Genomic DNA, 23157 nt, shown 5'->3' with positions numbered 1-23157 from the left:
GGCGTAACGAAGGGCCCTGCTGACCCCGCCATCTTAGGGGGGAGGGGGGGGGGGGGGGGCAAATCGTTGTTTGAATGTGGGACAATTCTGAAAAACTTAACTGAGGTACTAGCAAAACTGCGCGTTTTGATCTAGAAACACACTTTTATACCGGCGTATCCTCTAAAATAACCTAATTTGTCCAACTTTAGGGGCACCAAAAGGGGAATAAAAAATTGGTCATTAGAACCACCCGGGCACTGTCCCGGTTTACAATCATAATCAATGATAATGTTCATAGCCCCATTTCCAGGATATTGTTTAATGTCATTACTTTGGCGTTTTTGACTGTTGTTTCAATACGTCTTTAGAATTAGATGCTTCTTTTATAAAGTTTACCTTAAATTGACAGCTTATAAATTTATATAGATAAATAATTTTAAACACGTGCGGATAACTAATCATGAAGTTTAACCAGTTAAACCCATCTGCTCAGTTATCATAAGTATAGGTTTCCTTGATAAAGCTAAGAATTACATATTGAAAACCTCGGCAGCGTACATTACCCCACAGTTTGAAGGGTCAAGTAGCCACGGAAATGGAAATTAAGGGGGGTTGCAAGCTGTTTTCCGTTAATTATAGACGACTTTGAACTTGTGTCGTTATTAAGTGCCGTTGTGAAGCCTTTAGAACATCGTTAATTTTAACTTGAGTCACTCTTTGTTGAATTGCTTAAATTCAGATGCCTTATTTATGAGCTTAATGCCTTTATAATTATTATAAGCATGTATAAACTTAAAGTATTAAAATAATTATTGAATAGTGAATCTTATATTATATTAGTAGTGATAACGTCTGAGATATTGGTCCGCTTGGAATGATACATTGTTCAATAACAGAAACCTCAATTACTTGGATTATTTTGAGTATTTAGTTTGTGACCCACTGGCCACTATTATTTATGATAATTGCTGAAATTCTGAGGAAAATGCATAACGTCACATAATGTCACAGCCTCCAAAATAAATGCATGAAAACACTCAAACAAACAAAAGCGTTATAGATATGTTAAAGTTAACTGACAAATTTGGGTGAATACGTTGTTACTGAGGTTGGTTATGCCCGATTGGTAAAAACGATCCGTCATTATAACAATGCCATTAATTTCAGTGATTATCAATATGCTGACAATATCAACATTCAATATCGTCTATTGAAGCCGCACAAATTTCGTAATTGGCTCCTGTACAGTCCTCGTTTCATAGAGTCTATCGTTTGATAGAACTAGAAGTAGAACCATTTCGCTACTAGATGAAAGCTGCAAAATATCGATGTCTGCCGTTTTCTTTGAACTTTTAGCTATTTAGTTGTTTGAAACAACTAGGTGGTGGTGGATAATGGCAGTTGGGTTGTTTTTCAAGGGTTAAAAATCAGTTTTAACAGTTTTACACGGTAGCGTTTGACGGTTGGCGTAAAGCCCTGAACCTACAACACTATCTTTTCCCAGGATGCTGGTCGACTTTGCAGTACTAGTTCTGATGTCATATCTGGCACCTGCTGCCCCCTCAAAGGGAGCTAGTGACCTCCTGCAGTTCTCTATCGACGCTTACACTAACCTTCAGAAGAAGATGGACAACGAGGGCCAGTTCAGTGACTTCAAAGATGCTTTTCGAAACATTCAGGTTATAATTTTAATAATAGCTATAAAATTAATGCCGCAGAATAAAACTGTACTGTACTTCTGGCTCTTGTCATTCCACTATAGCACTATTGGATAAATTTGTTGTACTTATTAGTGTCAGATAAACTTGACTACTGCCTTGACGAAATTCTGAAAATTTTAGCTTTAGAACGCTATTTGAAGCACTGATATCATTTCTCAATATTATAATGCCTTTACAACAGTACGAAGATTACAAGCAAGAAGGGAGGCTTGTAGCTATAACCAATAAGACAGGGCTCCTCCTTCAGCAACTCTCCAAACTAGTCTCCCTCACTGCTAAGAAGGCGGAGGAAGCGTTTTATATGACTCCTCCCGATCCCAATGTTACGTGAGTACATAAAATGTCACGTGAGTATAGCGATTTGTTATACCTATTTTTCACGTTTTATTTCATAATTAAACTGTCTCGATTTAACCCTTTATTTGTACTTTACCATATATATATAATATACTTGTACGAAGATCTGAATAAGGTTGTTTATAACTTTGGATAAACTGTTCCAAAATGTCTCCTATTCAGCTAATTGGTCATTGATGAAAAATTCGAAAAAGTGAAATTTGGGCCGAGAAAAGCTGATACAGTGAAACCCCGATTTACCGTGGAGTTTGGGGAAAGGAAACATCTGCAGTAAATCAGGGTCCGCGGTAAATCGGGATTTTGTTTGTTTACATAATGCATTTTCAAAATGACATTTTCATGATTTTTCGTTTATCAAAGCTTTCTTCGGTAATCTTAAATCTACAATTTCCAAAATACGTGATGCTTCTTAAATTACACACAGATAGCTGTATAAGTGTATAGGATCCGAATTTATAGAATAGGGCTACATTTCCGGCCTCCCTTAGTAAACATATGATGATGACGTAATTCATGGACATTGTTGCTAATGCAACGTTGACACCCTGAGGGGTCCGTTTTGCGTTTCGTGTAATATATTGTAGTTCCAAAAATAGACACCTGATACACCTGATACGTAAGCTCGATATCTTGCTTTATCTTATATTTATCTGTCGCCGTAGTTGTGATAAGCTATTGCTTGAATACGTTTGTCGACCAGTAACATTTCGGGAAAGACCCCCACGTGACAGCTCTGTTTTGTAATTGTAACTGTTTTGTAATTGGAGAGTGTTGGCTGTACAATTTTGAGTTTCAATGCCACTATCCTGCCGTTTTCTGACAAAAGTGCTCGTTTTCTCACAAAAGTGCTTAAATGCCATTATACTTTTAAGTAAATGTTGATTCTGTAAACTGAAGCTATATAATCGGTACTTAAAAATCTACATTTTCACGACGGATCGATTGGTGATGGTCATAAACTTCAGAAACGCTAGCTTCGCCGTCAAAATTGCCGTCAAAATTTGTCAATGCAGAACCTTTCAAAATATATTCTCTAATCAGTTGAGACTGCAGACTTTTAGCTTGCCTGACCTAAAATGAAGCAAATTGCTATTGCTGGGAGGAAAGATGAGAACGTATCTTCAACATGGGTCAAAGCTATAAGGTATTTTGCTGAAGGGAGAATTGGTGAAAGCCGCGAAATTATTCTGTGGGCAGACAATTGTTCCGCTCAGAAAAAATGCTGGACGCTTTACACTGCGTTATGTTGTCTTTATAATTATAATTGACTTCGCTCATTTACATTAATGATTTACCATAATAGTAATACCGCAAAAAGAGTATAGGGTCATTCTGAAGTGGGAACCAATTACCAAACCACTGCGGTATTATAGGTAATTTGCTCAATTTAACTGCGGCCAACAGATCTCAATCCAGGGATTACAGACCAATATTGGTCGAGGCAGCGAAGTCAATCATAATTATAAAGTGGGGTACCGGTCAGCGGTCAAGTAACAATCTGGCCCGGATCCAGTATTTAAATTTAGCTAATTTCCTATAATACCGCAGTGGTTTGGTTCCCACTTCAGAATGACCCCATATTCTTTTTGCGGTATTACTATTATTGTAAATGAGTTAGATTAAACTGCGGTCAACAGATCTCAATCCAGGGATTACAGACCAATATTGGTCGAGGCAGCGAAGTCAATTATCTCACTATTTATAAAGCGAGACGATACATGTACATATATATATATATATATATATATATATATATATATATATATATATATATATATGAACATGCTCATCCGTACAAGGGGGGTACGAAAGATTGTCATCTCTGCCTTACTGAAAAACTTTATATTGTTTTAAATAAAGATGGCAATTTATTAAATAGGAGGAGGGAACTCATAAGTAAATGTAGGCACACCAACAAGTTTATGCTGAAGAAATGCTTTTAGGAATATTTAATTTTAATTTTAGTTTTTGTTCTTGTATTTCATTTTCGTTTCGTTTCATTTGATTTTGTTTTTGATTTAGTTTAGTTAAGTTAATTTTATGAAGGAGCTTGTAAGGAAAATATGGATTTAGTAATTTAGTAAGTTATTCTGACACTGATGATTGCATTTGCATGAAACTTTGAGTTTGTAGAATCGTTGTTTTCATTGTATATATATATATATATATATATATATAAAATTTGGATCCCCAAGTGGTAGAAATTAGAAATTAGAAATTAGAAATTAGAAATTAGAAATTAGAAATTAGAAATTAGAAATTAGAAATTAGAAAGATCATTACAAAATTACATGTGTCAGATCCCAATCAGTTAAATGAAAGTTATACAACCAACCAAAAAAACATAATATCGTAGATAAATAAATAAATGGTTTCAAAGTGTGCACGGAATATGGATACTAAGTTATAGCTTACTTTTAGGAAATCTTTCACGAAATAGATTATAAACAAAATTTCTGGTCTCAAAAATGTAATCCTCATTAAATAAATTACTGAATTGAATATTTGTGAGCATGTTGTGAAGGTCTGTGCTGTTTCTTTGTCTGATCTTCTTGTAGACAGGACATTCTTTAAGCAAATGGACGTCTTCTTTAATAATGTCACTAAAAGGGAGCTCGTTCAGGAGGTCTATGGTGATTCTGTCTGAGCTGCAGCAGAAGTGGCAAGCTCTGTAGAAGATGCTTGAATTTTCCAGCCATATCGCCCCGTCTCGATATTAAGTTTGTGGGAGCTTGTCCTCAGCCATGTGGTACATCGGGTTTTCTTGTGATTGGTTAGAGATAGGTATCAAAAACGCGAATTAAATAGGTAATAATTATTTTAGTCTCTCGAGTCTTGACACCACTGGTTCCTGCTTGTAATTATAGAGTGGGGTACTGGTCAGTGGTCAAGCGACAATCTGGCCCGGATCCTGTGCTGAATTAGGTCCGGTATTCTTAGTACATCTCATAGCTTCATGGAATGAATAAATTAAAAGTTGAATTTTGGTCATCACATTTTGGCTAAATTGGTGTCAATGAAAAATTGTTGGAGTTTTCACAAATCATGCAGTAGTTAAACTTATTTACTAATCACTCCTAAACTGAGCGTTTTTGAGTATATGTTGTGCATGAGTCGGCAATTGCGAACAATTTGCTGTTAGCAGCTGACCCTTTGACTCATCATCTAGAGAGGTGATAACCGTCGAGAAATCGCTTTTAACACAAAAAGCTAACGAGTTTCCCTTTCGTCTCGGACTATACCTTAATCGTGTCTTTGCCATCCACATTGAACTCCCCAATTATTGGTCATTGAAGAACTTTTGACATATTATCACGACTGGTAAATTGATATTGTTGATCGTGCCGTAAATAAATAATTGTTTTAATAAATAATTGTTTATCAAATAATATTTCATAAACAGACAAATAAAAGTTCTAAAAAATGATTAGTTAAAACAAAGCCCAAGTCGAATCTTTCCCTAAAACAAATAATTAAATGTCAAAACTTCACTGTAGTTTCTGCCAATAATTGTTTTGTTGACATAACCTTAACCCAGGTTCTAAGACAACTACATTGGTTACCATGACAACTACATTAACCCAGGTTCTATGACGGTGATCTGATCCACCACGTTATCCGCGGGAATGCACGTGAACAACCCAACCTTAACTTTACTGGAAAGAAGGAGGACTTACCTTTATCTGAGAGGGATGATCCGAGGTTAGTGCGAGGTATTGAGGTTTACTTGGTAACCATAGTTACAGTTACCATGGTATTCCAGGTAAGTGCGAGGTATTTAGGTTTACTTGGTAACCATAGTTACAGTTACCATGGTATTCCAGGTCAGTGCGGGGTATTGAGGTTTACTTGGTAACCATAGTTACAGTTACCATGGTATTCTAGGTCAGTGCAGGGTATTGAGGTTTACTTGGTAACCATAGTTACAGTTACCATGGTATTCCAGGCCATTGTGAATATTGAAAACTGTTATGGTGCAGTTACTGTTTTGAAATGAATCTGTCAGGGAAATACTTTCCTCTTACAACTCAAAAATTAAGCTATTCTAACAAACTTTTTGTTCTACTTTAAGATGTCAACAAAATCTTAATTGATGTCCGCAGAGTTATGGTGTAATTACTATTATCTTATTATGACATAAAATGTAACTTAATTGAGAGTCATGGTTATTGGTTATTGGTTACACACTAAATGAACTTTTAGAGGACATAATTCCGTTTACCAATATTGGAATAAGACTCAAATATCATGCGGGTATTTAATAAATCTTTTGATCCACCAAGACAAATTTTGCAACTGCAACCCCCTCTTTCGTGCAGTATTAATAAGTATGTAGCTACGGAAGTGACATTACAAGTGTAAACCTCGATGTCAAAAACATGACTGATTGCAGGTTTGGGGTAAAGATAAACCCGTCAACGAGTGTGGTAAGAGTTGCAGTTGATGTGTACAAGGGAGACTCCAGTGTGAAACATGACATTAAGATGACTGCAAGACTTCAGAACCTCTACAAGAAACACTTTAACTTGTCTGATGAGTTTCTGTTCCAGTACTTTGGTGAGTGAGACAAACTTTCAGTTTTGGTGAGTGAGAAAAACTTTCAGTTTTGTACATTGTTACCATGGTCAGTAAACATTCATTATTCGTCCTTAAATTTCTAAGTTTCACAGTTCCCTTTTAGTCTGTTATATAACATATCTCCCTTCAGGTACCCCGAATGGTGTAACAAGGATGTACCCTGCTCATCATCTACCTGAGTTCAGATACACTTACAGAGGAACTAGGGATTACTACGATCCAAGGGAGCGACACTGGTATGTAAATGGGGGGAGGGGGGGGGACACTGGTATGTAAATGGGGGGGGGGGGGGGGGGGGGGGGGGGGACACTGGTATGTGAATACACGGCCAGAACCGGCCAAAATAAGACTTGAAAAGGGCAGTTTCAGTAACCCTAATTAGCTGGGAAATTATCTCTAGTTCCGGATGTTTGTGGGGATAAGTAACTAGGGTTTTTTTCCACCCGTAATTGACTAATTGGTTCCTGGGCAAAAAGTCCATCCAATGCGTCAAATTTGTGTTCAGAAATTTTCATATTTGCAAATAGGACAGAAATTAAAACATGAATTCAGAAAAATTCATATTTGAAAAATGGGACAGGATTTGAAAATACAAATTACAACTTGAAATAGGACAGAAATTGAAAAATACGAACTTTCGTATTGTTAGGCTTTCTGCTGTGGGCTTCCTCCGACCGAAATCAAAATTTCAGCACCTCAATCGTGTCATTTGGCATCTATAGTTGACTTACTAATGGGTTGCGGGTGAAAAAAGCAGTAAAAACTGTAAAATTTGGGTCCTGGAAATTTCATCTTCAAAAACTGAAAATGGGACAGAGATTGGGACAATATGATTTTACAATTTTATTCGGAATTTTGACTCCCAGTACCTCAATTTGGTTTCATACCATCATCAATTAACTGACTAATTGGTTCCTGGGCAAAAATATCATCCAATCTGTCAAATTTGTGTTCAGAAAATTTCATATTTGAAAATGGGACAGGATTTTGAAAATACAACTTTTCGTTTTGTTAGGCTTTCTGCTGTGGGCTTCTCCGACCGAAATCAAAATTTCAGCACCTCGATCGTGTCATTTGGCATCTAAAGTTGACTTACTAATGGGTTGCAGGGTGAAAAAAGCAGTAAAAACTGTAAAATTTGGGTCCTGGAAATTTCATCTTCAAAAACTGAAAATGGGACAGAGATTGGGACAATATGATTTTACAATTTTATTCGGAATTTTGACTCCCAGTACCTCAATTTGGTTTCATACCATCATCAATTAACTGACTAATTGGTTCCTGGGCAAAAATATCATCCAATCTGTCAAATTTGTGTTCAGAAAATTTTATATTTGAAAATGGGACAGGATTTTGAAAATACAACTTTTCGTTTTGTTAGGCTTTCTGCTGTGGGCTTCCTCCGACCGAAATCAAAATTTCAGCACCTCGATCGTGTCATTTGGCATCTATAGTTGACTTACTTATGGGTTGCGGGTGAAAAAAGCAGTAAAAACTGTAAAATTTGGGTCCTGGAAATTTCATCTTCAAAAACTGAAAATGGGACAGAGATTGGGACAATATGATTTTACAATTTTATTCGGAATTTTGACTCCCAGTACCTCAATTTGGTTTCATACCATCATCAATTAACTGACTAATTGGTTCCTGGGCAAAAATATCATCTAATCTGTCAAATTTGTGTTCAGAAAATTTCATATTTGAAAATGGGACAGGATTTTGAAAATACAACTTTTCGTTTTGTTAGGCTTTCTGCTGTGGGCTTCCTCCGACCGAAATCAAAATTTCAGCACCTCGATCGTGTCATTTGGCATCTATAGTTGACTTACTAATGGGTTGCGGGTGAAAAAAGCAGTAAAAACTGTAAAATTTGGGTCCTGGAAATTTCATCTTCAAAAACTGAAAATGGGACAGAGATTGGGACAATATGATTTTACAATTTTATTCAGAATTTTGACTCCCAGTACCTCAATTTGGTTTCATACCATCATCAATTAACTGACTAATTGGTTCCTGGGCAAAAATATCATCCAATCTGTCAAATTTGTGTTCAGAAAATTTCATATTTGAAAATGGGACAGGATTTGGAAAATACAACTTTTCGTTTTGTTAGGCTTTCTGCTGTGGGCTTCCTCCGACCGAAATCAAAATTTCAGCACCTCGATCGTGTCATTTGGCATCTATAGTTGACTTACTAATGGGTTGCGGGTGAAAAAAGCAGTCAAAACTGTAAAATTTGGGTCCTGGAAATTTCATCTTCAAAAACTGAAAATGGGACAGAGATTGGGACAATATGATTTTACAATTTTATTCAGAATTTTGACTCCCAGTACCTCAATTTGGTTTCATACCATCATCAATTAACTGACTAATTGGTTCCTGGGCAAAAATATCATCCAATCTGTCAAATTTGTGTTCAGAAAATTTCATATTTGAAAATAGGACAGGATTTTGAAAATACAACTTTTCGTTTTGTTAGGCTTTCTGCTGTGGGCTTCCTATGACCGAAATCAAAATTTCAGCACCTCAATTGAGTCATTTGGCATCTATAGTTGACTGACTAATGGGTTGCGGGTGAAAAAAGCAGTAAAAACTGTAAAATTTGGGTCCTGGAAATTTCATCTTCAAAAACTGAAAATGGGACAGAGATTGGGACAATATGATTTTACAATTTTATTCGGAATTTTGACTCCCAGTACCTCAATTTGGTTTCATACCATCATCAATTAACTGACTAATTGGTTCCTGGGCAAAAATATAATCCGATCTGTCAAAGTAATTAATAAAATCTAATACATTATCTATAAATAATTCATTAAGTTTTTAATACTTTCAACACTACTATATAACAAATAATTTGAGGTTTCTATTGTTAAGTTGTTATCATACACACCCAGATCTACGTTACTGTAGCTGTTTAAGTTTTTCTAAAAACTTACAGCTTATCTTGGGTATAGGACCTAGCAGATATGGATGACTTGAAGAAACTGGAAGAAGAGCTCGACCTAATCAACGAAAAGTCCTTTCAAGGTAAGAAAACAATCCACGAAGCAAAGATTTTAACAGATATACCCACCAGCAACAACAAAGAACATATTTTCAAGGTTTGTAAAGAACTATACATCATTGCAACCAGAGCTATTGATCTAGCAAAGACCTCACTTGTCCCCCTTCCGGAACAGGACAGCCAAACTCTAGAAAACATAATTAAGAGACAATTGAGTGAAGTCCTACCTAATCTTCTGAAAGAAGCTATTTCAGTGGCTGCCATTTCCCCTGCGGAATCCCTGCAAGCTAACCTCCCAATAGAGAAGCCCCTGCCAGCAAGGCACACGATTACTATAGCCAAGTCACCAGTGAACGAGGATGATACAGAGACTACTATCACTAACCATGAATGGACCGAAGTTTATCGTAAGGACGTGAAGAACTCTCTTAAAGGTGTCCGAGTTAAAGATGAACGGGTAAGTAATGGTACAACAGTGCTGAGTTTTACTACTGAAGAGGACATCAAAGAAGCGGAAAGAGCGCTGACAAAAAAGTGTAAGTCAGTTAAAGTCAATTCAAAGTCAGTAGAACCAAAGAAGTTAGATCCCAAACTAACAATATCTGACATTCACCTTGATTTTGACAGCAAAGAAAAGATCCTTGATGAACTATTGGAAAAGAACACAGGTATGAAGGATGCTAATGTCAAAGTAGTCTACTATGATATCAAAGAAAAATTTGCTGTCATTCAACTGCCCATAGAGGCTAGAGAAGTCATCAGAAAATGTGGTGACTATATATACCTAGGCCTACAAAGACATCGTGTATATGACCGACTCCATGTAGTACAATGTTACCACTGCCAGCAATTTGGCCATATGGCAAAGTCACAGTACTGCAAGCTAAAAGATGCCTCTCCTACATGTTTCTACTGTGCTGGAGCACATACTTCTAAAGACTGTGAAAACAGGATAAAAAATAGGACTGATCGGATAAAGTGTTCTAACTGCTTTAATAGTAAAAGTGCCACAGAGAAAAATGCTGCAAAGACGCATAAAGCTGCTGATAATCTTTGTCCATTCTTTATAAGAGAAAAAGAACGAGTCATGTCTAGAACTGCAGGATGCACGGAGCAGATAAAAAACGCCTATCGCCAGAGGGTCAAGGACCAAAAGATGAGACTAGGAAGAAGTTGAGATGTGGAACTTTCAATGTCCGATCTCTTTTAAACAAGACTGTTGGTGTTTTAGAACATTTGTGGGAAACAGACTGTGACATTTGTTTTATGCAAGAAACATTTCTTCGAGATGGCGACAAAGCAAAACTCACTGAGATAAAAGATAGTGGCTGGAGCATTCTTTCTGATCCTAGAAAACACCGCAGTGGAGGTGGTATAGCAATGGTTTACAGAAGTTCGATTGAACTGAAGCCTAATACCAAAGTGACCAAGTTTAAGTCATTTCAAGTGATGGAATCACTTCTGAGTGCTGAATCAGAGTTGCTGAGACTAGTAAACATCTACCGACCCCCCTACACAAAGAAAGCAAGGTACACAGAATGTGACTTCCTAAAGGAGTTTGAAGAATACCTTAAAATACTGTGTGCAAAGCCAGGAAACCCTCTCTTGACTGGGGATTTCAATTTTCATGTTGAAAGACCCGATGAACACTATCCAAAGAAGTTTCTGGACTTGCTAGCTCAGTACAACCTCCGACAACATGTTCCAATAGTCCCAACTCATAATCAGGGCGGTACCCTGGACCTAGTGATCTCTACCCAGTCTCTTGAGAACAAGATCAGCAATTTTAACATTGTTCAGTCAAGAACTTCCTCAGACCATTTTCTAGTACTCTTCGATGTTGACACTCGACTTAGTAAAAATGATAATGGCAAATTTCTGAGCTACAGAAATTTCAAATCCATAGACATTGAAATTTTTAAGGATGATCTAAGGAATTCCAACCTGTCAACTATTGATCCAATTTTAACTGCTGAAGAAGCGACTTCACTGTATAACTCTGTCCTTACTCAACTCATGGATAAGCACTGTCCTGTTATAAAGAAGAAATTTCGGAAGAAACCCATGCCGTGGCTTGACTTAGACCTTAGTTTGCTACGTCAAAAGAGGAGAGCAGCCGAACGTGCATGGCGCAAAGGAAAGGGTACCAGGAAAGACTACATAGATCTCAGAGATAGATTTGTTAGTTTAGAGTTTGTGAAGAGATGTTCTTATAACAAAGAGTCGCTTCGAGCATCAGCAGGAGACTCAAAGGCCCTTTACAAGAAGCTTAACAGACTTCTTGGTAACGAGACACAGGATCTCCCCAAACATCAAGACCCTGGAAAACTGTCAGAGGATTTCAAAGACTTCTTTGCTGAGAAAGTTAACAAAATACGGAAAGACATTGAATTGGATGCATCCAAAAATGTCCCGGAGGAAACACTTGCTCCTTCAGGTGAACCTGATTATGTTTCAACTCTTGACACGTTTTCCCCTATCAGTGCTGAAGACCTCAGAAAATTGGTTAAAATGATGAGTAACAAGTTCTGCTGTCTGGATCCCATTCCTTCATTCCTACTGAAGAGCTGTGTGGATGAGCTAACACCTGTACTCCTGCACATCCTAAACACGTCTACTAAGACAGGATCATTTCCTTCTCAAATGAAGAAAGCGGTTATTAAGCCAACCCTTAAGAAAGAGAACGCTGATGTTGACAGTTTAAGTAACTATAGACCAGTATCGAACCTTTCTGCTATATCCAAGCTCCTGGAAAGAATTGTACTGAACCAGTTGAATGACCATCTGGACACAAACAACCTTCACTGCCCTGTCCAGTCTGGATACCGCCCACAGCACAGCTGTGAGACCCTTCTTGTCAGGATGACTGACGACATAAACAAGGAGATTCAAGCAGGTAACATCGTGGCTGTGGTACTCCTGGATCTCAGTGCAGCTTTCGACACTATTGATCACGAAATCCTCCTTGAGAAACTTTTCAAGCATTATGGTGTAACTGGGAAAGCCCTTCAATGGATGAGATCATACCTTGAGAGCAGATATTTCTGTGTAAAGATTGGCGATACTATCTCGTCTCTTCTTGAACTCCTCTTTGGAGTCCCTCAGGGATCCCTACTAGGGCCCATCTTGTTTATACTCTACATTAAAGACCTTCAGAATATTGCTGCCAAATTTGGACTAGACATCCAGCTATATGCGGATGACTCTCAGTTATACATATCTTTTCATCCAAGCTTCCCAAGCGAACTTGCAGATGTCAAAGATCGGATAAATAGATGTCTCTCGGAAATCAAGCATTGGATGGTTGGAAACTTTATGAAACTCAATGAGTCGAAGACAGAACTACTTGTCCTAGGCAAATCAAAAGTTCTTAAAGACTGCAAAATGGAGGTGACGATTCAGTTCGGAAACACAACTATCACTCCAACTGAATGTAAAGGTGACAGCTGGAAGAGTCTTGGGGTAAAGTTTGATAAGTCTCTTACCATGGAAAGACAAATTAATAGTGTCAAACAGAAATGCAGCTGGACAATGATGAATCTAAGGACGATTGGGCGCTATCTGGATGAAGGAGTGAAACTCATGATGGTAACACAGCTTGTAATATCAAAGCTCGACTACTGTAATTCTCTTTACATGAACCTACCAAAGACACGACTAAACAAGCTAAGATCAACCCTCAATGGTGCCATACGGTTCATCTACAACATCAAAGACCGATCAGAGGACCTACTTCCCTACTACAAGAGAGCACATATCCTTCCTCTTGACCAAAGGATTTTCTTTAAAGTCTGCCTGTTAACTTATAAAGCTGTGCATGGGATTGCACCGGCCTACATACAGAATCTTGTAGTGATTGAAAACCCATTGACAATAGCTAGTACAAGATCAAAAGTAGAAGGAGATTGTTACAGACTAAAGACTCCTAAAACTACAAATAGTAAGATTGATCAACGTCGATTCACCAACTACGCACCAACTGCTTGGAACTCACTTCCCTGGGAGATACGATCACTACGCAACGTAGACAGTTTCAAAGGTACCCTTAAACATTATTTATATGACCGTATGTGATTAGTGCTGTTTTTTCTTTGTTCTTATGATTTGTTGTAGGGTGTATCTTTATTTCTTAGTGCCATGTGTATTAACATATTAATAATTCTTCTTTTGATTCCTATAAGTATATTATGTTATTTTTGAAGAGTTTTCTGGTGGTTTATTGTTAATCGTAGTGTGGTATATATCAATAAATCTTCCTATGATTACTATATGATATATTTAAAGTTTTAATTTTCCTAAATAGATTTGTTTTTGAGATGATTTAGTTGTTTGTTGCTGGATATTTTCACCTCACCCTTTAGAACCGCTCTGACATGGTTAGTACCTGGCACTTGTGTCAGTTGCTAACCATATGGGCGGTATACAAGCACATTATTTCATTTCATTTTCATTTCATTTCAAATTTGTGTTCAGAAAATTTCATATTTGAAAATGGGACAGGATTTTGAAAATACAACTTTTCGTTTTGTTAGGCTTTCTGCTGTGGGCTTCCTCCGACCGAAATCAAAATTTCAGCACTTCGATCGTGTCATTTGGCATCTATAGTTGACTTACTAATGGGTTGCGGGTGAAAAAAGCAGTCAAAACTGTAAAATTTGGGTCCTGGAAATTTCATCTTCAAAAACTGAAAATGGGACAGAGATTGGGACAATATGATTTTACAATTGTATTCGGAATTTTGACTCCCAGTACCTCAATTTGGTTTCATACCATCATCAATTAACTGACTAATTGGTTCCTGGGCAAAAATATCATCCAATCTGTCAAATTTGTGTTCAGAAAATTTCATATTTGAAAATGGGACAGGATTTTGAAAATACAACTTTTCGTTTTGTTAGGCTTTCTGCTGTGGGCTTTCTCCGACCGAAATCAAAATTTCAGCACCTCGATCGTGTCATTTGGCATCTAAAGTTGACTTACTAATGGGTTGCATGTGAAAAAAGCAGTAAAAACTGTAAAATTTGGGTCCTGGAAATTTCATCTTCAAAAACTGAAAATGGGACAGAGATTGGGACAATATGATTTTACAATTTTATTCGGAATTTTGACTCCCAGTACCTCAATTTGGTTTCATACCATCATCAATTAACTGACTAATTGGTTCCTGGGCAAAAATATCATCCAATCTGTCAAATTTGTGTTCAGAAAATTTCATATTTGAAAATGGGACAGGATTTTGAAAATACAACTTTTCGTTTTGTTAGGCTTTCTGCTGTGGGCTTCCTCCGACCGAAATCAAAATTTCAGCACCTCAATAGAGTCATTTGGCATCTATAGTTGACTTACTAATGGGTTGCGGGTGAAAAAAGCAGTAAAAACTGTAAAATTTGGGTCCTGGAAATTTCATCTTCAAAAACTGAAAATGGGACAGAGATTGGGACAATATGATTTTACAATTTTATTCGGAATTTTGACTCCCAGTACCTCAATTTGGTTTCATACCATCATCAATTAACTGACTAATTGGTTCCTGGGCAAAAATATCATCCAATCTGTCAAATTTGTGTTCAGAAAATTTCATATTTGAAAATGGGACAGGATTTTGAAAATACAACTTTTCGTTTTGTTAGGCTTTCTGCTGTGGGCTTCCTCCGACCGAAATCAAAATTTCAGCACCTCGATCGTGTCATTTGGCATCTATAGTTGACTTACTAATGGGTTGCGGGTGAAAAAAGCAGTAAAAACTGTAAAATTTGGGTCCTGGAAATTTCATCTTCAAAAACTGAAAATGGGACAGAGATTGGGACAATATGATTTTACAATTTTATTCGGAATTTTGACTCCTAGTACCTCAATTTGGTTTCATACCATCATCTATTAACTGACTAATTGGTTCCTGGGCAAAAATATCATCCAATCTGTCAAATTTGTGTTCAGAAAATTTCATATTTGAAAATGGGACAGGATTTTGAAAATACAACTTTTCGTTTTGTTAGGCTTTCTGCTGTGGGCTTCCTCCGACCGAAATCAAAATTTCAGCACCTCGATCGTGTCATTTGGCATCTATAGTTGACTTACTTATGGGTTGCGGGTGAAAAAAGCAATAAAAACTGTAAAATTTGGGTCCTGGAAATTTCATCTTCAAAAACTGAAAATGGGACAGAGATGGGGACAATATGATTTTACAATTTTATTCGGAATTTTGACTCCCAGTACCTCAATTTGGTTTCATACCATCATCAATTAACTGACTAATTGGTTCCTGGGCAAAAATATCAGGAATAAAATTGTAAAATCATATTGTCCCAAATTGGGACAATATGATTTTACAATTTTATTCGGAATTTTGACTCCTAGTACCTCAATTTGGTTTCATACCACCATCAATTAACTGACTAATTGGTTCCTGGGCAAAAATATCATCAAATCTGTCAAATTTGTGTTTAGAAATTTTCATTTGGGATTTTCATGGGATAGAAATTGGAAAATATGAATTTTCGTTTTGTTAAGCTTTCTGGAGTGAGCTTCCTCTGGCATAAATCAAACTTCCAGCACCTGAATCATTTCATATGCCATCCATTTTTAACTGATTGATTGGTTACGGATGAGAAATTCAGTCAAAACTGTAAAATTTCATTTTTGAAAATGGGGCATTTTTCTGCGACCCAAATTTCACTGTTTTTCTCAATTTTTGTTCAATGACCAATTAATAATATCCTCCCAACAGGTACATAGAAGCAATATCACCGCCGAAAGATGTTCTTTTCTTGGTCGACTTTTCCGGAAGCATGGATGGTATTGCGCAGAGCATAGCAAAAGTAAGGGTTACCATCGTTACCATCGTTACCATCGTTACCATCGTTACCATCGTTACTATTGTTACCATCGTCCAGCTCCAGTAATGTACGTTTTGCCTCATGTTTTCAGATCATATGCAACATTTAATAATCTACCGTCTCTGAAAAATGTAGGCGTTCAGCATGTTCAGAGAAAACAATATAGGTGTTTTAATATTGAATGGGCGTGGTCTAAAATATTCGAATTTTCAAATTTTGACGACGGAATCCTCGAACCAGTAAGTACAGTATGCCATCTGCAAAGCAACAGCTCTCAAATATAAAACACGGCGGAGGTATAAGACCCAACGTTTGCACACTGACTTTTGGCCCACCCTGTATGTACCACGGTAACCACGGTTATGTCGTGCTCTTACCGATAATTGCATTTCAGAGCCTCGAGTCCCAGTTGTATAGGGTTATGGTAGGGGTTACACTTAGCTTCGGGGTTTGGGTTAGGAATAGGGTAGGAATTAGAGATAAGGTCCTTGGGCAGGAGACTCTGGGGCAGGAGGTTTTGGGACAGGACTTTGTGAACCTAAAGTAAGTATCATTCCTAATCCTCCTGCTTTGAATGAATTGTAATTCTCGAATTGACGAACGTATAACTATAACGATCAAAATAATCCAAGAAAAGTATAGTAGCCGTTCTATGATACTTTATAAGTAAAAGTATTTTGTTTCAGAATCTGGTTAAAGTTCTCTTTAACCACTTACCATCGTACGACTTCCTTAACATAATTGCGGTTAACAAGGACCCCTTCATGCCTTCTGATTGTTTTAATTCAACCCTCGAAAAAGGTACGTAATAAAAATTGCTAAAATTACTGGATAATTAGCTCCTATAAGTATAAATATAATACTATAAAATCAATTTAAAATGTGGTTTCATCATGATTTTGCGACTATTTGTTGTATAATATATTTCTAATACATTCATTTTCTTGTAGGAACAAAAGAAATAAAAGATAACTTGAAACAGTCCCTAGATAAAGTGCAAATATACGGAAGAGCTAACTTTACTGCGGCAATAGACCTAGCTTTCAAGGTATGAACTATCCTTGTAGGGGTATAAATTACTGGGTTTAGTGGTTGTAAATATAATTATAGTGACCAATTACTAGGTTTAGTTGGCGTTAATACCAATTATTGTGACCAATTGGTTAATATCTTCTTGCGGTTGGCTGTTGACCACCAGTGTCCCCACGAATGACGTCAAAGACACGAACGCGCGCACTTCATGGATGAAAGGCGACCATTTAGTCAAGGTTGATTGCTATACCTGCAACATTTGGGATAGAAAATGACTTCCTTCACTAATAACATTAGTTCCTAGAGAACCTCTGTGTTACCTAAGCTACCTAAGCTCACGATAAACGTTTAAAAGAAGGACACAAAATGGTGGTAGACAATAACATGGAAATTCTCCTGCATTCAAATAAAACAAAGATGTCTATATTAATATTTTCTGTTTACGTTTTTGCGTCTCCGTTCTCTATTTTAAATTTAAGCAGGATATTTTCCAGACGTGGCAAATAGTTGAGGTCACAACGTGAGACAGGGTCTACAGTACACGATAGCTTGATACATCAAGTAGACCATTTCGTTATTCGCGCCGATTTTAGTTCATTCTCGACGCTCGTATGTACATATATTTTTATAAAAACGATTCGAAAAAACTCCGCAAACATTTTTATAATTGATCCTTGTGGAACAAAGATTCGTTTGATACTATATTAGTATGACTGTTATCATTGTTATTGCTAGATAGACAGCTCCTTTTTAATGAGGAAAGATGAGGATTTTAATCCATACTTGTTAATTCTATTGGTGCACTCAATACAACTAAAATGTATTTTGTGTTAAGTTGGTTAACATTTACTCACATTTTAATTTTAGTTTAAATCAAAATTTTACTTATAATTCGAAAGTTTCTTTCTGTCTGTCTGCCTGACGGATGACCAACGACCACCCATGTGATGAAAGAGCTGCCATTCAGTCATTCGTTTTAATAACATATCGGCCAATTCTCGCGAGACAGACTTATCAATGTCCTATTTTACAGCTGTGTCAACCTTTGTTGTGTGTTCTAATAAATTATCACAAGTCAAGTTAAATCTGCATTAGTAAAAATAAGTCACAAGATTTGTATGCGATTCGGAATAAATATCAATAATTCCAACCATTATCAAATAAAAGTTCTAAAAAAAGGATAGTTAAAAACAACCGCAACGCTCAAGTTTAATTTTTCCCTAAAAGTTAAAACAAATAGCTAAATATCAAATATCTCTTTACTTGTCATAAGCTAAATAATACGAGATAGTAGAGATACAAAATATTTTGTTTACCTAAATCATGCACAATCAGCGAGAAATCGATTGCTTTCCAACCAAGAGAAGGTTAATTAGCTTTAATTACGGAAGAGAAGCCTTGAATCAGCCAGAAGCTCGGCAAGAGCAAAGTTATAAGGGGCGTAAAACGTATCCAACAAATCTTTGGTTTCGGGGAGCATATCACCAACTTCTTCCTTAACATTGCTATTCACATTATAAGTTTTAGAAGACTCTAAAAAACTATGCAAATCTTCTAATTTAGGTTCTGAAACTCCTATATGATAAAAAATGTTATTAAGTGTTTCTGTTGGATACAAATGATATTCTTCCATTGTAACAACTAGAAAATTATCCCCAAACACTTCTAAAAAGTCTCTGATGTAGCAAATATAAACACCAAGAGCAACCCGCAGTCTGAGACTATATCCTGAAGAGTAACAACAATTTCTGAGTGAATTACTCTCAAGACATCTATTAAATTTTCTAGTTTCTCTGCGAACATCCATGTGAAATGTCTGAGGGCTTCGAACCTCGTTTCTCATTTTTGATCCTTTCCAGAAATAGAGGTACTCTGAATATAGTCTATCAGTAGGATTTCTAAGTATGGCCAATATTTTAGCATCTGGTGTAACAGCATGGATCAAGTCTGCATTAGAGTACGGAGGTTCGTCTAAGCCAGGATACCTAGTTTCCCACCCTCCCAAATCCCACAGGAGAGAAGGAGTTCCATCAACTATTCTCCTATCTTTGTAACTCTTCACTCTCTCCGCCCCAGTGCCGTGTAGAAACTCGCTGAAGGGTTGTTTAGGAGGCGGAACCCTCGGGTTTGCCATGAAACTACCTGGTCGCCCTACACGTTTTCTCGTCCAATAGACGGTCTCCTTTTCAGAGCCACCGTCAGTATGATGAGATTGTGTAGTCAGTTCTGGGTGCCACATTAACTTCTGGAAGAGGTCTGTGGTGCCACATTTTGGCATTCCCGCTAAATAAACAGAAGCTAGACATTGAAATACGTCCTGGCTATCATACCAACAAAAACTCTTATAATCAGGGAGATATTTATATGGTAAAAGATCAAAAATGTCCTTCGACTCCTCGAATAAAACATCCAAACGCTTTTGTAACGCTTGATATGCTGGTGAGTTATGAAGACCATCACTTTGGTCATTATACTCTGATAACTTTTTATTCTCCAGATAGGGTTCTGCAGTAGTAGCATGTAAAGTCTTCCTTATCTTGTGTCCAGAAGTGACTTGCCTTAGTGTTTGAGTGAGTTCGGAGGTGTGTTGAGATGGTACCTCATATTCGTTTATATCAGGTGAGTTATCCGACTGTTTAGTGTGCTCAACTGGTTTCCCTTCGTCAATTCTGTTTTGTTTCTCCTCTGATTTTGGAGCAGACTGATCCAAAGATTGTTTGGTGATATATGTATCAGAAGTAGTAAAAAACCACTGTTGATTATCAGCTGGCTTTACATCAGTTGGCTTTACATCTTCAGTAAATGAGATATTGAGCAGTTCGAGCTGTCCTCGTCCGTATTCTACAACTGCAAATGTTGCTGCTACCAAAACCAGTATCTTAACCTGAAAAAAATCAATCAGAAATGAAAATATCAAATAGATGTCAAAATAGATGTTAGATTTCTTGGAGACTTTAGACGATGGTGTTGTTATAGCATCCCTTAAATTTAAAAAAGCAGCTAAGAAATCATTAAGGGTTGAAAATTAACTCACAATGGACTTGACCTTCCTTTTCATCAGTTTTGATAAAGTTGAAGCGTTCCTAGAACCTTGGGTTATGGACTCGATATAATAATAATATTATTCGTAACCTTTCACTATAACCTTTTTACAAAAGGGTCAATGTAAAAAATAGGGCAGGAACATAATGTGTGCACTGGACAGTGTACAGTGAACAGTTTACAGTGGACGGTCACAAAAAAGAAAAGACAGACACAAAAATGCAATTTATGAAGTATGAGGTAGAGTTACAGGAAAACAAGAGCTTTATTTATATAGGGACCCAATTAACTAATAACATTACGATTCAGAGACAGTGTACAGTGTTCAGTGTACAGTGTAGGTACAGTGTACAGTGTACAGTGTACAGATACCAATACGTCTGTACAAGGTATTGGTTAAGGTTCCCTTGATAGAAGATTTAAACCGACAGATAAGAATTTCCAGATGTCGCTTTCAGATATTGCAAGTAAGCGTACAAATAAAATCTTTACGTTAATATCAACTATTAATAAACGGCAACCCAAATTCACGCAGAATAGAAAACTTGAAACAACGGGCGCATGATTGGCAAATTGTTCAGAAAATACGAACGTAAAAACACGTTTAAAAAAACACCTCGCTCCCGGGGACTTGTTCTTCTTCCTAAAATTCATTCATGCGGCATTCCCATTATAAGGTGCGTCAGGTGGCATATACGAAAAACGATAATCCTTACAATATCTGGCACGTTTTTGAGATTTACTTAACTCGCGAATTAATTCTTAATATTACAATGTAGATCATGAAAGATCAGCGGTAAAAATCAGATCCGAAATTCAATCAAATAAAAAAGAAATTAGTTAGATTTCACACTATTGGCGGTTGTCCCATGTTGGTGATCAACAGAAACAGTTAAATCTAATCCGGTTTGTAATACAGCAGGGTCCACTAGCGTTACATAATACAGGGTACACAATTAATACTGCCACGTAAATTTCCACAACGTGTCCAATAACACATCTTACTAGTGCGGGTGTGTTAGAAGTGTGCAGGTGACTGGTGTTAGGGTAAGTGGGTGAAGTGTGGGTGAAGTGTGGGTGAAGTGTGGCTTCTATCCTGGTGCCCAACATCCCGATAAACTCCTTTAGTCATTAGTGGGACATATTATGTATATTGAAGGGGTCACCAAAACACGGAAGTGTGCAGTTATATATTCATACCTGTACCGTGACTTTACAAATATTCAATAATCTGTTTGTAGATATACATTACTGTGGTGTTGAGCTGTTGATCAAAGGGAATACACTATTACACTATACAGTATCTAGGAACTGAAGGGGAGAATACCGTGATCTAGGAACTGGAGTCTGGAAGGTAAGAACTGGAAGGAGAATAGAGTGTACCGTGTTTAGGTCTAGACAGTTCCATAAGTCTTTCATATATTTTTTTTTTTCAAGACGCAATGAAACTACCGGACCGCGATATATGGTGACTTGCCACCTCATGGCAACATTAAAATATATCGACTCTGTCACATCGTTTCCTCAAATTATTTGTTATATAGCTGAATTCTACCTGTCTGATAATGATTAGATGCATCTCATTTCTCCCAATGCCAATTCTCTAATTTAAAATAACCGATCCAAACTATTTAAGGGGTTAGGGGTGGGTTGGGTTGTGGGTTGGGTTTTAAAAGTATTGTATGATATAATCTATTTCATTAAAAAGTTAACAAATTATTAACATTATGATATTTTATGCACGCTGTATTTTATTATTGCACAATCATCTCTATTACTATATATCTTACATTTATATGTGTTGATTGTATGAAATGTTTTGTGAGGGACCATATTTTGTAGGTATAATTTTTTCACGAACTACGTTCTGGTTTCCCGTCATTATAGTACATAGAAATCACTTTTTGACCGTGTTATTTTCATGCAATTACATTGATGTATGTACTATTTTGAAAAGATTTTCAATAAGTAGTGTTGAAAGTATTAAAATCATATTCTTTACATAATATGTCATTAATATTTTTCATTACATTCGACCATTATCGATTACTTGATGATCATCGCTAGCTACTTTCAAGTTAGAGATGTTTGATGGTGATGTTATTTGTAAATGTAAGACTGCCGCAAATAATGAAAATAAGGCAAGGTGATGACTGCTGTCTCACGTACATTATAGAATGTAGAGTGGTGTACATGTAGACATCAGTCATCACCTGTCCACTGTATAAATTACAACCAATAATGAGTGATCGCTGGTTTCGTTTTGCGCTGTTTCTTGCCTTATTTTCATTATTTGCTCTCATTTTGAATACTTTAAGAGTTCATATTTTCAACTGATTTCTCCGTGTCATCCAGTGTTTTATTATTGCAGGAATCAGGATGTTTTAACTTTGACATTATCCAGACTATGATGAGAAGGAAATTACAGTCCATTGTAAGTTGTTGACCAGCGTTGAAATAATAATTTCAGTCATGGCAAAATTGAATTACTAGAACAGCATACTGGCAATTTCATATGATAGAAATGTTCATTTTTTGTTTTTCGTTTTAATTCATTGTCTAAAGCTATCATGTTTCACGATGGACTTGATACCAAACTGTT

General features: G+C 36.7%; 4 protein-coding genes across 4 annotated transcripts in view; 1 reads left to right on the top strand and 3 right to left on the bottom strand.

Annotated features, from left to right (window-relative positions):
- LOC134813462 (BTB/POZ domain-containing protein KCTD5-like) overlaps nucleotides 1–22093 on the bottom strand; it is an 80349-nt gene extending 58256 nt beyond the window's left edge. Inside the window, exon 1 of the mRNA XM_063821261.1 lies at nucleotides 22081–22093. The gene's annotated coding sequence lies outside the window, so the exon portion shown is untranslated. The remainder of the gene's footprint in view (nucleotides 1–22080) is intronic.
- LOC134813459 (uncharacterized) overlaps nucleotides 1–22098 on the bottom strand; it is a 58157-nt gene extending 36059 nt beyond the window's left edge. Inside the window, exon 1 of the mRNA XM_063821256.1 lies at nucleotides 22071–22098. The gene's annotated coding sequence lies outside the window, so the exon portion shown is untranslated. The remainder of the gene's footprint in view (nucleotides 1–22070) is intronic.
- Nucleotides 1491–23157, top strand: part of LOC134813454 (uncharacterized) — a 62925-nt gene continuing 41258 nt past the window's right edge. The window contains exons 1-8 of the mRNA XM_063821248.1: nucleotides 1491–1661; nucleotides 1885–2030; nucleotides 5646–5762; nucleotides 6454–6617; nucleotides 6769–6874; nucleotides 16373–16463; nucleotides 17168–17282; nucleotides 17432–17529. Coding sequence (XP_063677318.1) covers nucleotides 1518–1661; nucleotides 1885–2030; nucleotides 5646–5762; nucleotides 6454–6617; nucleotides 6769–6874; nucleotides 16373–16463; nucleotides 17168–17282; nucleotides 17432–17529 — 981 coding nt within the window. The 5' untranslated portion in view covers nucleotides 1491–1517. The remainder of the gene's footprint in view (nucleotides 1662–1884; nucleotides 2031–5645; nucleotides 5763–6453; nucleotides 6618–6768; nucleotides 6875–16372; nucleotides 16464–17167; nucleotides 17283–17431; nucleotides 17530–23157) is intronic.
- On the bottom strand, nucleotides 18380–21465 carry LOC134813460 (carbohydrate sulfotransferase 15-like). The gene is made up of 2 exons (XM_063821258.1): nucleotides 20548–21465; nucleotides 18380–20397 (listed from the first exon to the last, which is right to left on the bottom strand). The coding sequence occupies exons 1-2, from the start codon at nucleotides 20569–20571 to the stop codon at nucleotides 18892–18894; spliced, it is 1530 nt and encodes a 509-aa protein (XP_063677328.1). The 5' UTR covers nucleotides 20572–21465; the 3' UTR covers nucleotides 18380–18891.

Source organism: Bolinopsis microptera, chromosome 3, assembly GCF_026151205.1.
Source record: "Bolinopsis microptera isolate Bmic1 chromosome 3, MBARI_Bmic_1.0, whole genome shotgun sequence".
Taxonomy (NCBI): Eukaryota; Metazoa; Ctenophora; class Tentaculata; order Lobata; family Bolinopsidae; genus Bolinopsis; species Bolinopsis microptera.
Note: the sequence above shows the minus strand (reverse complement) of the source record. Positions and strands in the feature narration are given on the sequence as shown.